General features: G+C 40.4%; 1 protein-coding gene across 1 annotated transcript in view; it reads left to right on the forward strand.

Annotated features, from left to right (window-relative positions):
- The window catches only part of szt2 (SZT2 subunit of KICSTOR complex), a 260,612-nt gene that overhangs the window by 173,523 nt on the left and 72,552 nt on the right, over positions 1-14,537 (forward strand). The window contains 3 exon segments of the mRNA XM_087990508.1: positions 576-673; positions 7,417-7,549; positions 8,402-8,529. Coding sequence (XP_087846634.1) covers positions 576-673; positions 7,417-7,549; positions 8,402-8,529 — 359 coding nt within the window.

The raw sequence follows: 14,537 nt of genomic DNA on the forward strand, positions 1-14,537 counted from the left end.
CATGTCCTGTCTAATAGGTAGCCCTTCTGCTCGGATGGCAATATGTTTGGAAAGCCATATAATTATTGCTTGAATGTATCCACCCATGTTGCCCTGTGTCTCCAGTTTGTTATATGCATTTGATTTTCAGTATTTTAATATCTGGTATGGGATTACTGATCAATCTGCTGTGTCTCACTAGGCCTTCCTCTGATAAGTATAACTGGTGTAATCATTGTTTATAATTATATCCAAGTATGTTGAGAAAGAGTGCTGTAAATCATCTGACATTTACTCTTCGGTACGTTCTATTCTATCTGACTTTTATTCTCAACATCGATGATTTTCATGTAACTGATTAGGAAATTTGATCGAGTTAAATGTATTTATTTCAATGAGGAGAGCAGAGTATTTAATAATGCTCAATTACAATGAAAATCAAATATCATTTCTTTCAACTTACATAGACAAGATGAAAATTAGTTTCGGTTGGACTATCCCAATGTGGGTGTGCATATAGGTTTGATAAATGCAGGTGAATACATTTTAATAAATAAAAATGAAACAAATTTCTATAGCCTGCTAACTTCTTGCAGGAAGCGGACTGGCCAGTTGGAGGAAGGAGACCTGGGATCTCTTCATCCTCTCTTTCACGTCACATGTCAGCAGTGGATGGCATTCATGGGTGTGCTGGGTGAGTACGTCTCAATTCCTTATGCAATCCCAAAAAGTTGCGTTTCAACATGAGACTCTGTTTTCTTTTGTATATCCATTAATTAATTTGTCTGATAACTTAAGTTTTGTGTTCAGAGTTGTTTGTATTTTAACCCATAAAATAAAACAGTAACTCTAGATGTTTGCCTTCATCAATGACAACACTCTTGCCTCTGAGCCAAAGGCTCGAACATGAGCTTGAGTAACCTAGGCTATCGCTTTTTGTGCAGTACTGAGGGAGTGCTGTGCTGTCAGAGGCGGTGTCTTTTAGGTGTAATATTAAGGTGAAGCCCTGTATTTGCCCCTGCTCTTCAGGGAGAACTAGAAGATTCAATGGCAGTATTTCAAGAAAGAACAGGTGAGTTATTTCAGATCTCTTAACCAATGTTTATCTCTTCTTCAGTGGCAAATCATTTAATTCATTAATGTTTGTGAGAGCTTGCTGTTTGCAAATTGGATGTGTCATTTTCCACATTTCTTCGATGATAAGCTACTTTGGGATATCATGAGCATGTGATGAGCATAGATGCGGATTTCCTCTTTCTGTCAAAGATTAAAGATGAACTAAGTCATTGTTTGTAAATGAGCTGAAATGCCAAACTGATTTATTTATTATTGCACGAAGTGTTGCGGGATGTATGAGTGTGTAAAAAATTGAAGTCGACATTTCTCCATCCGTGGTACACTCGGGACTGTGATGCATTTAGTTGGATAAAGATGGGCACTTAATTAATGTTTGTTGGGTGCTAGGTACTTGGCTTAATTGTACTCATCCATCTTTTTGTCCACTAACAGAACATGTTGGTGAAATTGTCGGCTTGAATTGACTAGGATCTATTCATCTCCCCATTAATTGCTTTAATTAAAATACAAATCTTTCCAAGTCCAGCTGTGCAAAGCTGCAGGTGCAATAATCTACAACAGCGATTTTTACGACTGGAATTATTGCATTAGCCTCTCTCCAGCAGATTACTGAGATTTAGCCAGGGTGAACCTCCACAGACTCTCAGGTGCACCAATATCTGTGAATCTGGATAATATTTGAGCAACAACCTAAAAGCTAGAGCTTTTCCTTTTGCCAGTATCACCTGTCCTGTAAGAATCATTAAGATGCAAGACGAGATGGTCAAGAGGTTAAGGTGACGAATTGCTAATCTATTATGTTGTACTCGTGTGCCTTCTGAGCCCCACTCTTGTTGCTGCTTCAGTAAATGCTTGATCCATGCAGGCTTATGCAATACCTGTATGAGCTTATCCTAATCAATGTACAAGGACCCTCTTGTGGCTCAGTGGTAGTCTTTCTACCCCTGGACTGAGAGACCCGGGTTTAAGACCCACCTGCTCCAGAGGTCTGTACTAACATCTCTGAACAGGTTGATTAGAAAAATAGGTTAATTTTACAAAAACAAAAAATTAATTGATGTGAATCACATTTTTAAAAAAGAGCCATTAAGCTATTATTCTGTTGTTTAATCGAAAAGAGATGAAATCTCTCTGTTTAGTGAGAGAAGCATATGTAGAAAGTTTAATGAAATTCTAAAATAATTTTCAATTAAATGACATGACTAAACTTTCAACACTTGATGAGCAGTAGCCAAGATCTTTATCATCATATGCTCCTTCATCTTGATTATCCAGTGATGGATTTAATTTGTGTCACAGTTCAAGCATGTAATGCTTTTTGGGGAACAAATTTCTAATTGTGTGGCAGACTGCTGATTACAGCGAGACAACTATTCATGTAATTTGGTCTGTCAACTCATTTGATATTGGAACTTGATTCACTGGAAGTGGTTAACATGTAGACATGATGGCAAATGTCCCACAAGTTAGGAGCCTTTTAAAGTTCAAGGAATGAGTAGAAACCTTTTAAGCTTATAAATATAACCTGTGAGGAGCTTAATAGGGAGGGTGATCCCTTCCAATATGTGTTATGATCCCAGGCAATGTTATTACTGGACAAGTCAGATCCCAGACTGAAATCTGGCATGATAGATCATTGTTTATGTTTTGGATTTTGTGAGGTGTCTTCTCACTGAGACAGGAGCATGTAGTGTTGCAGATTTTAACAATAAGATACAAATTTAAGTAAAAGAAGTAAAGAAATTAAGGTAAAATAGAATAAACTAATCTATTTAGTTATGACACAAATTCAAAGAGTTTTAAGTATAAACCCATTGATCCAAAAACACAAACTGGTGAAGCTACCAAACAAGACTACTTGCATGCCAAATAGCATGAGAACCAAGTGATAGAGAGAGCGTGGCAATCCAACTAACAGCTCAGATCTAAGCTCTGCAGTCCTATCACATCAAGTCATGAATGGTGGTGAACACTTAAACAACTCACTGGAGGAGGAAGCTCCACAAATATCCCCCTCCTAAATGAGGGAAGAGCTCAACACACCAGTGCAAAAGATAAGGTTGAAGCATGCGCAGCAATCTTCAACTAAATGATTGATTCTAAGCCTCCTTCAGTGATCCCTCAAATCACAGTTAACCAGTCTTCAGCCAATTTGATTCACTCCATGTGGTAGCAAGAAAAAATTGTAGGGACTGGATACTGCCAAGGCTATAAGTCCTGACAACATTTCGGCAATAGTACTGAAGAGCTGTGCTCCACCTGCCACACACCTACATTACAGTTATAACACTGACATCTACTTGATAATTGCCTAAGTATTCCCTCTACACACAAAGCAGGACAAATGCAACCTGTCTAATTATCGCCCCATCAGTCTACTCTCGATCATCAGTAATGGAAAGTGTCAACAGAAGTGTTACCAAGCAGCACCAGCTCAGCAATAAATTGCTCACTGATGATCAGATTAGGTTCTGCCAGGGCCAATCAGCTCCTGACATCATTATAGCCTTAGTTCAAACATGGACAAAGAGCTGAGCTCCAGAGATGAGGTTACAGTGACAGTCTTTGATATCAAGGCTGTATTTGTGTGGCATCAAGGAGTTCTAGTAAAAATAGTTAAGTAGCTGTCGGGGCAAAAACTCTGTTGATTGGAGTCATACCTGGAACATGGGAAGATGGTTGTGGTTGTTGAGGTCCGTCATCTCAGCCCCATCGTATTGCTGCAGGAGTTTCTCAGGGTCATGGCTTAAGCCCAACCATCTTCAGCTGCTTCGTTAATGACTTTCCCTCGATCATAAGGTCAGAAATGGGGGTGTTCGCTGATGATTGCACAGTGTTGAGCACCATCTGACTCCTCAGATCCTGAAGCAGTCCATGTTCAAGTGCAATAAGATCTAGACAATATTGAGGCTTGGCCGATAATTAGTAACTAACATTGGCACCACACAAAAATCAGCCTATGACCGTAACCACTGCCCCTTGATATTCAATGGTATTATTATCACAGAAGCCTCCACTCTCAACATCCTTGAAGTTACCATTCACCTGAAACTCAACTGGACTTGCCATATAAACATACTGGCTACAAGAGCAGTTCAGAGACTAGGAATACTGCAGTGAGTACTTCACCTCCTGACTCCCCAAAGCCTGTCTGCCATCTACAAGTCAGGAGTGATGATGGAAAACTCTATGCAGCTCCAGCAACCCTCAAGAAGCTTGACAGCAGCCAAGATAAAGCATCCCACTTGATTGTCATCACATCTACCAACATTCAGTCCCTCCACCACCAACAGTCAACAACAGGGTTTGTTTAAAGCTTATGGCACACACTAAGTTGAGAAAGTTCTCACAAACTTTGAAACACAACAGATTGCCTTGCTAAGTGATAAAATCCTCAAGTAAGTGCAAACTCATTAGGCTCAAAGTAACACTTACAAACTGGTTTAAAAGCAATAAACATAACTACAGATATGTATACACGTTAATAACTAACACGCAACCTGATATGTTACTAACTAATAATTCTAAACCAATCTTAAAATAAATGATATTGCTGTATCACATGGTTTAATTCACAAATTTAAGAACAGAAAGATGTAATATTGCAATGGATAATTAATTACTGGAGCAGTGTTACTGGAGCAGTGTGGAGCCAGGGCCTGGTGTGAACTGGAAGCAAGATGCCAGCGTGGTCTGTTGTACTCAACTTCTTTTTCTGTAAAGCTGGACGTTTTCTTTCTCTACTGTCTTATGATTTTGTAACTGAAGAGGCTATGCCTAGGTACTTTTCTTGGCACTGTAATTGGAGACGTATAAACTTTTCAGTATACACATTGAGTATATGTGAGAATAAAGGCTATTCTGGTCATTGAGTGTTGGAGCATTCAGAGATGAGAGTGCTTGTAAAGCTCTCCAATATTGGCTTTAATAGAACCTTGCCTCTTACAGAATCAGAATCATAGAATCAGTGTGAAAGCAGGCCAGTCGACCTTCGAGTCCACAACAACCCTCCAAAGAGCATCCAACTCAGATCCACTCCCCTACCCTATCCCTGTCATCCTGCATTTCCCATAACTAATCTGGCTAGCCTGGACACTATGGGCATGGCCAATTCATCTCACCTGCACATCTTTAGACTGTGGGAGGAAACTGGAGCACCCGAAGGAATAATGTGCAAATTCCACGCAGATAATCGCCTGAAGCTGGAATTGAACCTGGGTCCTTGCCGCTGTGATGTAGCAGTGCTACCCACTGAGCCGTTCTTATATCTGCACATTCATTAGGTCAACTACTGCACCATCTTATAATTTGTCAAGAATATGTCTAATGACTCATTGTGTTGGTTTGAATAATAGTTTTGTTGTATGATGACAGCATAACTGACTGATCCAAGTAGATAATGACATATAAATGGATAGTTATTAGCTGTACTGAAAAATACAGCTTAGAACAGCTCACAAATAAATTAATAAACCAGCTTTTACGTTCTTTTTAATTCATTTTAAGTTGATGATTATTTATAGAAGTGCTTTAAAATCACCTAATATTGTGGTCTAAAGCTCTTAAGAGTACAACATTAATAAACATCTTATCCACACAGGCTGTAATATTATTTATGAAGGATAGTATAGCTCCATCAAGCTTTTAAGGATATTTCTGTTGTGTCTTCAGTTCCTGGAGGGAAAGAGAGAGAGAGATGTAAGCTGCTGTTGCTCCAGTGGGTGTTGGGATTGGCCTAAGCTTCCCAATTTTCTTCCAAGATACTTTACTTTCACTTAACATTTCCTTACATGATGTAGCAATGGTCTTGCAACTTGTTATAATGAGGAGTCTGGCATGAATGTACATTTCCTTTTAATTCATTTGTGGGATGTATGCTGTGCTAGCAGTGCCAACATTGGTTACCTATCTTAATGTGCTCTAGAACTGAGTGACCAGGTTGCAAGTTTGCTCGCTGAGCTGGTAGATTGTTTTCAGATGTTTCATCACAACACACTGCAGCACCCAGGAACTACAAGAAGCCAAGGAAAAACACCTATACAACGTTTTCAAGAACAGCAGGTACCTGATAACCGTATTCTGCCGATTCCTACACAACAGACCTAAACAAGAAGAAACAACTCGCCCAGAGACTCTAGCCACACTGCCATACATTAAAGACATCTCGGAGATGACGACCAGACTACTCTGGCCCCTAGGCATCATGGTAGCCCACAAACATACCACCATACTGAAACAGCTCCTGATGAATTTAAAGGACCACACATCAGCAACCAGCAGAACAAACATCATATACAAAATACCTTGCAAGGGCTGCAACAAACATTACTTTGGACAGACGGGCTGGGAACTAGCCACCAGGATACATGAGCACCAACTAGCCACAAAAAGACATGACCAGCTATCACTAGTATCCATACACACAGACGACGAGGGACACCAGTTCAATTGGGACAATACATCCATCCTGGGACAGGCTAAACAAAGACCTGCACGGGAATTCCTAAATGCTTGGCATTCAAACCAGAACTCCATTAACAAACATAGATTTGGAGCTCATTTGCCAACCTTTTAGAAACAGAACCAAAAGTGATATCACCCACCACAACAAACCGAGATAGATAAATAGCAAGCAGGACAGAACATTAATGCTTCACAGGAGGCTCACTGATGATGTTACCAAGCATGGTGCCGAAACATCTTGAGAACAAATCTTTCAGCTCAGCAAGCAAACTTACAACCTGATCCACAACATGAGCTAAAACTCTTCTCCAGAATCGCAAACTGAGTGACCAGCTGAGTCATTTCAGAAATTTTTTACTATGGTTCTTTAGTTCCTCAGACATGCTCAGGCCAGCCCCTCAAGTACTTCTTCAAGTAGTTTTTATTAACAGTATATACCTGATGAGCCATTGCTGAAACAACCTTATAACAGACAAACTGACACATGACTGCAGTTAAGTTACATCACTTACCTTAGCTCAGCACCTCACATTTGTAAAACCCTATCATTAGAGTCACATGTGATGAGGATGGCAGTTATCATTCTGTAAATGACTTTAGTGAACCAGATGGTTTAATGATAGTAGATAGTTATTATTAGCATGGTTAGCAATACAGAATCAAATTTTATATTTCAGATTGAATTAAATTTCCTTTGGCTGTTGTGGTGGGATTTGAACCTGTGCCTCAGAACATTAGCCTAGATCTCTGGATTACCCGTGGTATTATCATTGGACCACTATCTCTGCAATCTTATTGTTCCCATATGCTGCACCACCATTATACTTTATTTTGTTACCCTTAATGATAACTGGATACTAGTGTTGACTTGTTTATGTATCTTATCTACTCACGCAGGATGTCCTTCCGTACAACAGTGTTCTGTTGATATTGGTTCCCGATTTTTACTCAGCTCCATTCTCACTGAGATTGTGAATTTGATCAGCAGTCTTGCCACTGACACAACTGTTAAAATCTTTGAAAAAATTAGGTAAGTTTCAATGCTTTTATATTTTGAAACTCTGCATCCATCTCTATTGTTTGAATTCCAGTTAAAGTAATATGAAGGTATTGCTGAGCCATTTTGCATCTCTGTATAGATAGATCAAAGACAAGTTGCTTCTATTGCTCTTTGTGGCATGAGATTTTCTCTGCTTACTTGGTAATGGTTGTTTTTCACCTTCACTTGATGTGGGTCTATTGCTGTTGCCAACTCAAGGTTTGTAGTACATAAGAAGGCACATCTTAGTTATGTATTGCAAATGAGTCCTGCTCTGTTTGTTTCTCTCTTCTCCCTTTCCACATCCAGCAGTTGTCTATGAAAAATAAATTATACCCATCCTCTCAGAATTCAGAACTGATATATGCACTAAGACATCGCACACATCTGATGAAAGTGCTTTTCAAGTTCTGCAACAATGAGAGTTTGTTCTCTTACAGAAGGGTTAAGAATTTTGCAAGGGTTTTTTAGATTGGAATAGTGCTTGCTGTGATTTGCTACTTTCCTCTGGAATAGTATAGACTGATCATTGTGGCTTCAAATTAATCGCCAGCTTCATAAAGTGGAGGTTTAGTATGGGAAACTCCTTTGCTCAACCCCTATTCCACAAACAATTCCAAAGTTGGTGACTGTGCCTTCAGTCTTCTGGACTTGCTTTCTAGAATCTCCTTCCTTAAGGTCATTCCTATAGTCCTAAAGCTTTTGCTCGCCCTCATTCTCATTGAATCACTGCTTCAGAAAGACTGTAGGACACTGCATCCACAAGAATGTTAATTTTTCAGATGTTAATGCCCTTTTTGAATCAAAGTGGAATGCTGTATTCATTACTTTTTCGTATTTTAGTTCTCCGCATGGTTCCACTTTCCTGCCATATTGTCTCAGTCAACACTCCTCTACTCGGCCTGGTTCAGCCAGACAGTTCATTCTGATTGGACGTAATTTCCACCAGTGGCGTTACAGTACAGAACAAGGTATGGATGTGTTCTGACTCGTACTGGTTTGGTTTGCTACATCTCCTGGATAATACATTTATCTAGCTGAGTGCATAGTACGAATCCAAATTAATTCTTGCAATAGTTGGTTCAGCAGGCAAAGTTAATAGTGCCCAGATGTCAAATGAATCTAATCGTTGCATATCTTTATATCGTGTAACATCAGTAATGGGGAAATATTAGAGTCTATTATAAAAGACGTGAAAACAAAACACTTGGAAAGCATTAATAGGATCAGACAAAGTAATCGTGGGCATATGAAAGGGAAATAATGTTTAACTAATGTAATGGAATTTTTTGAGCATGTAACTAGTAGAATAGATAAGGGTGAGCCGGTGGATGTGGTGTACTTGGATTTCGAGAAGGCTTTAGAAAGGCTTCCACATAAGGGGCTATTGGGAAAAGTTAAAGCACACAAGATTGAGGTATTAAACTGGCATGGATTGAGAATTGATTGACGGATCAGAAACAGAAAGTGGACATAAATGGACCTTTTTTTCAGGTGGCAAGTGTGACTAATGGCTTATCATAGGGAACAGTGCTTGGATCTGTATAAATTGACATGAATGAGGGAAGTAAATGCAATATTTGATGACAACACAAAACTAGGTGGGATTCTGAGTTTTGAGGATGCAAGGAAGCTTCAGGAAAATGTATACAAATTGTGTGTGCGGGCAAATGCAGTATAGCATGCATAAATGTGAAGTTATGCACTTTCGTGTGAAAATCAATAAGGCAAAATATTATTTAAATAGTGATATTTTGGGAACATATATGTACAAAGGGTTCTGGGTATCTTGTACACAAGTCAATAAAAGTAGACAGTCGGATACAGCAAGGTAAAAACAATGACTGCAGATGCTGGAAACCAGATTCTGGATCAGTGGTGCTGGAAGAGCACAGCAATTCAGGCAGCATCCGAAGACAGGCAAAATCGACATTTCGGGCAAAAGCTTTTTATTCCTGATGAAGGGCTTTTGCCCGAAACGTCGATTTTGCCTGTCTTCGGATGCTGCCTGAATTGCTGTGCTCTACCAGCACCACTGATCCAGTGTCGGATACAGCAAACAATTCAAAAGGCATGCGGTACATTGGCCATTGTAGAAGGATTTGAGTTCAGAAGTAGGAGGCAGTTTCTTGCTGCAGTTATACAGAGTCTTAATAAGATTGCATCTGTAATATTGTTTGCAGCTTTGGTCTCTATACCTAAAACATTATATAGTTGCTATAGAGGGAGTGTAGTGAAAGGTCACTAGGGTGCTGCTGCGGGTGACAGGAATGTCCTATGAGGAGAGATTGGTCAACTGGGCATGTATTCACTCAAGTTGAGAAGAATAAGAGGGAATCTGATTGAAACATATAAAGTTCTAACAGGGCTAGACAGACTTGATGCAAGAAGGAAGTTTCCCTGTGTTGGGAAGTCTAGAACCAGGGGTCAAAATCTTAGGATATGGATGGGCCATAGACTGAGATGAGGAAACGGGGGTCTAGATTAGAGTGGTGCTGGAAAAGCACAGCAGGTCAGGCAGCATTCAAGGAGCAGGAAAATCGACGCTTCGTGCAAAAGCCCTTCAGGAATTCCTGATGAAGGGCTTTTGCCCAAAACATCGATTTTCCCTTTCTTCGGCTGCTGCCTGACCTGCTGTGCTTTTCCAGCACCACACTAATCTAGACTCTGGTTTCCAGCATTTGCAGTTCTCACTTTTGCCTGAGATGAGGAAACATTGCTTCGTTCAGAATGTGGTCAGTTTGTGGAATTTGCGACCACCAGGCTGTCGAGGCTGCGTTACTGAGTAGATTCTAGGAAGAGATTGCTAATTAGGGACATAGAGAGAAAGAGAGAAGATGCCATTGAGGTAGAGGATCAGCCATAGTCATGCTGAATGACAAAGCAGGCTCAAATCAAAAGAGTAAATGGCCTCGTTTTTATGTTTCTAAATTCACACAAAGGTAAACTATAAGATTTGAATTTTAATGCTTAAGTACACATCAGAAATGTTGATCAGTTGTAATGCGGTCAATGTTATAGTAAAATTGGAATCTTTGTCAACTGTCATCAGTCTTTTTTTTACAATAAGGATATAATGCGCATTAAGCATCGCCTTTGTACAACAGAAACCTGGATTCCTGGACTGGATTGATAATTTTACTCTGTGAAATGAGCTGTTTTGCATGTTGCTTTTGTTGCTGCAACAAGGTTTGAATCCAGAAATGAGGAGGTGAAAATCTTCTTGCATTGTCGTGACTGCTAATTGTGACATGTGGGAAAGAACGAAGGGAAAGAAAGCCATTTTAAATGTCTCAGCATATCCAATTTGAAATTTAAAAATACATTGCAGGAATTCTTGAAACATTTAAATTGAATAATTATGTTAGCTTTTCTTGCTGAGAAGTCAGAATTTTCCTAATGCATAATAAATTACTTCCCAGTAAATGGCTTTTGAGAAATTGTCGGCACCCAGACTGTCTCCATGTTTCATTCTAAAATAAAGTTTAATAATCGATGTATCACAGACCATTTTGAAATGTGGTAATCATAAAAATATAGTATTTAAATATAGCAATCAATCAATTTGGCATGCATTGTTATACAATAAGGGTACTAATTTACAGATAAAATCTTTTTCAGTAAATTAAATTAAATAACTTACCTGTCCAATTGCTGAGTGAAGTTTCTACTTTAGTATTTGAATCATTGGGTGTCCTAGTGAATTCAAGTACTTAACTGCCATAACTGTTAGTTTTCTTTGTCATACTCTGCTATGTTGTTCCTGCTCATATTTTATGTGCCTACAGTTGACTGTGATGGTGGTGAAAACAGACCTTTGGTAAATAGTGTCAAACGTAAGTCTCACCAAATGATTTTATGGTGATTATGGTGGTGGGTTACACTTGTTAAAGATATCAGAATGTTATGCTATTCAGCTTCTAATTTCTGTATTTCAATGAAACCACAGATATGAGTGTAACAAATAGCAAGATCATATTTGTGGTCATCTCTAAAGTTAAGATGATAAGAGCATAGAAATGGGAGGACATGCAGATGGTGCACTGCATCACTTAATGCTATCATGGCTGATCCTCTGTCCCAATTCTGTTCAAATTGCTTGGTTTCCTTAGAGACCAAAACATATCAAGCCAAATCTTAAATATGCTCAAGGTTGAAACATATGTAATAGCATCTGAATAGTTTGCTCATTTTCCCCAATTGAAAATGCCATATGTGTATAGAGCTACAACAAAAATCGCCTCATGTTTTGATGTGCCAAACACTGGTGATCTGTATTAACTACCATACATTACCCCAAGCAGCTGCAATCATTTCGTACTGCTCCATTGTTTCTCTTGGTGGTGTTTTTGGCACCATGTTGCGCAGCACCTAGAAGCTGCAGTTTCATTTTGCAGTGACAACTTCATTAATGTTGGAATTGTCCAATATCTCTCCTCCTCTACACAAACAATTTTTCTTTGCTAATTAATGTGAAAAGCTAGGAGCCTGACAACAAGATAGCTGAATTGTAGAAGACTTCTTTTTACTAGCCGTGTAGCTAGCTAATTTGTTCCAGTAGAACTACAGTGCAGGAGTACCTGACAATACAAAAAATTGCCCAGCTCTACCCTGTCAGCAAATAAGAACAAATCTAACCTTCTCCTATCAGCTCACTTCCAATCATTAACAAAGTGATGGAAGGAGTAGTCAACCATGCTATGAAGCAATTTTACTCACAAGTAACCTGGTCACTGATGTTCGGTTTGGGTTCTGTCAGATTTGTTCAACTTCAGACATTTTTACTGCCTTGATCCAAATATGGATATGGGCTAATCCCCAAAGGTGAGGTGTAATTGATTACCCTTGATCTGAAAATAGTAGTTAACTGATGTTCTAATGAGGAAACTAAATAATACTGTAATCCATGAGGATTGCGGGAAAATTCTTCAGTTGCTAGATTCATACAATTTCTTTCCTTGTGCTAGGTATCTTTTGTTTTGTTCATTCATGGGATGTGGGTGTTGCTGGCTAGGCCAACATTTGTTGCGTATCCCTAATTGCGATTAAAATAGTGGTGGTTGCCCCCTTCAACCTTTGCAGTCTATGGTATAACCACAGATCTGTTAGGCAGTGAAGAAATGACAATTACAGTTTCAGGTTACAATTATGTGGTAGTGTTTCCTTGCATCTGTTGCCTTTCTAGGTAGTAGGAGTCATGTTTCGGGCATAAGCCCTTCTTCAGGAATGAGGAATGTGTGCCAAGCAGGCTAAGATAAAAGGTAGGGAGGAGGGACTTGGGGGAGGGGCATTGGGAATGCGAAAGGTGGAAGGAGGTTAAGGTGAGGGTGATGGGGCAGAGAGGTCGGGAAGAAGATTGCAGGTCAAGAAGGCGATGCTGAGTCCGAGGGTTGGGATGAAGATAAGGTGGGGGGAGGGGAAATTAGGAAGCTGGAGAAATCTGCATTCATCCCTTGTGGTTGGAAGGTTCCTAGGCGGAAGATGAGGCGCTGTTCCTCCAGGCGTCGTGTTGTCAAGGTCTGGTGATGGAGGAGGCCAAGGATATGCATGTCCTTGGTGGAGTGGGAGGGGGAGTTAAAGTGTTCAGCCACGGGGCGGTTGGGTTGGTTGGTGTCCCAGAGGTGTTCTCTGAAATGTTCCGCAAGTAGGCAGCCTGTCTCCCCGATGTTGCGGAGGCCACATCGGGTGCAGCGGATGCAGTAGATGATGTGTGTGGAGGTGCAGGTGAATTTGTGATGGATATAGAAGGATCCCTTGGGGCCTTGGAGGGAAGTGAGGGGGGAGATGTGGGCGCAAGTTTTGCATTTCTTGCGGTTGCAGCGGAAGGTGCTGGGAGTGGAGGTTGCGTTGCTGGGGGGTGTGGACCTGGTGAGGGAGTCGCAGAGGGAGTGGTCTTTCTGGAACGCTGATAGTCAATAGGTGCAGGAGTAGGCCATTCTGCCCTTCGAGCCTGCACCACCATTCAATATGATCATGGCTGATCATCCTGAATCAGTATTCTCTTCCTGCCTTATCTCCATAAGCCTTGATTCCACAATCCTTGAGAGCTCTATCCAACTCTTTCTTAAATGAATGCAGAGACTGGGCCTCCACTGTCCTCTAGGGCAGAGCATTCCACACAGCCACCAATCTCTGGGTGAAGAAGTTTCTCTTCATCTCTGTCCTAAATGGTCTACCCCATATTTTTAAGCTGTGTCCTCCGGTTCGGCACTCACCCATCAGCGGAAACATGTTTCCTGCCTCCAGAGTGTCCAATCCTTTAATAATCTTATATGTCTCAATCACATCCCCTCTCAGTCTTCTAAACTCAAGGGTACACAAGCCCAGTCGCTCCAACCTTTCAGTGTAAAGTAATTCTGCCATTCCAAGAATTGACCTCATGAACCTATGCTGCACTCCCTCAATAACCAGAATGTCTTTCCTCAAATTTGGAGACCAGAACTGCACACAGTACTCCAGGTGTGGTCTCACCAGGGCCCTGTACAGCTGCAGAATAACCTCTTTGCTTCTATACTCAATCCCTCTTGTTATGAAGGCCAGCATACTATTAGCCTTCTTCACTACCTGCTGTACCTGCATGCTTACCTTCATTGACTGGTGCACAAGAACACCCAGATCTCTCTGTACTGCCCCTTACCTAAATTGATTCTATTTAGGTAGTAATCTGCCTTCCTGTTCTTGCCTCCAACGTGGATAACCATACATTTATCCACATTAAACTGCATCTGCCATGCATCTGACCACCCACCTAACTTGTCCAGGTCACCCTGTAATCTCCTAACATACTCATCACATTTCACCCTGCCACCCAGCTTTGTATCATCAGCAAATTTGCTAATGTTATTGCTGATACCATCTTGTATATCATTAACATATATTGTAAAAAGCTGCGGTCCCAGTTCTGATCCCTGCGGTACCCCACTGGTCACTGCCTGCCATTCCGAAATGGAGCCGTTTATCACTACTCTTTGTTTCCTAT

The sequence above is a fragment of the Chiloscyllium plagiosum genome, unplaced genomic scaffold (genome assembly GCF_037043375.1).
Source record: "Chiloscyllium plagiosum isolate Xiang-an unplaced genomic scaffold, Cpla_swu_hap1 HiC_scaffold_9, whole genome shotgun sequence".
Classification (NCBI taxonomy): Eukaryota; Metazoa; Chordata; class Chondrichthyes; order Orectolobiformes; family Hemiscylliidae; genus Chiloscyllium; species Chiloscyllium plagiosum.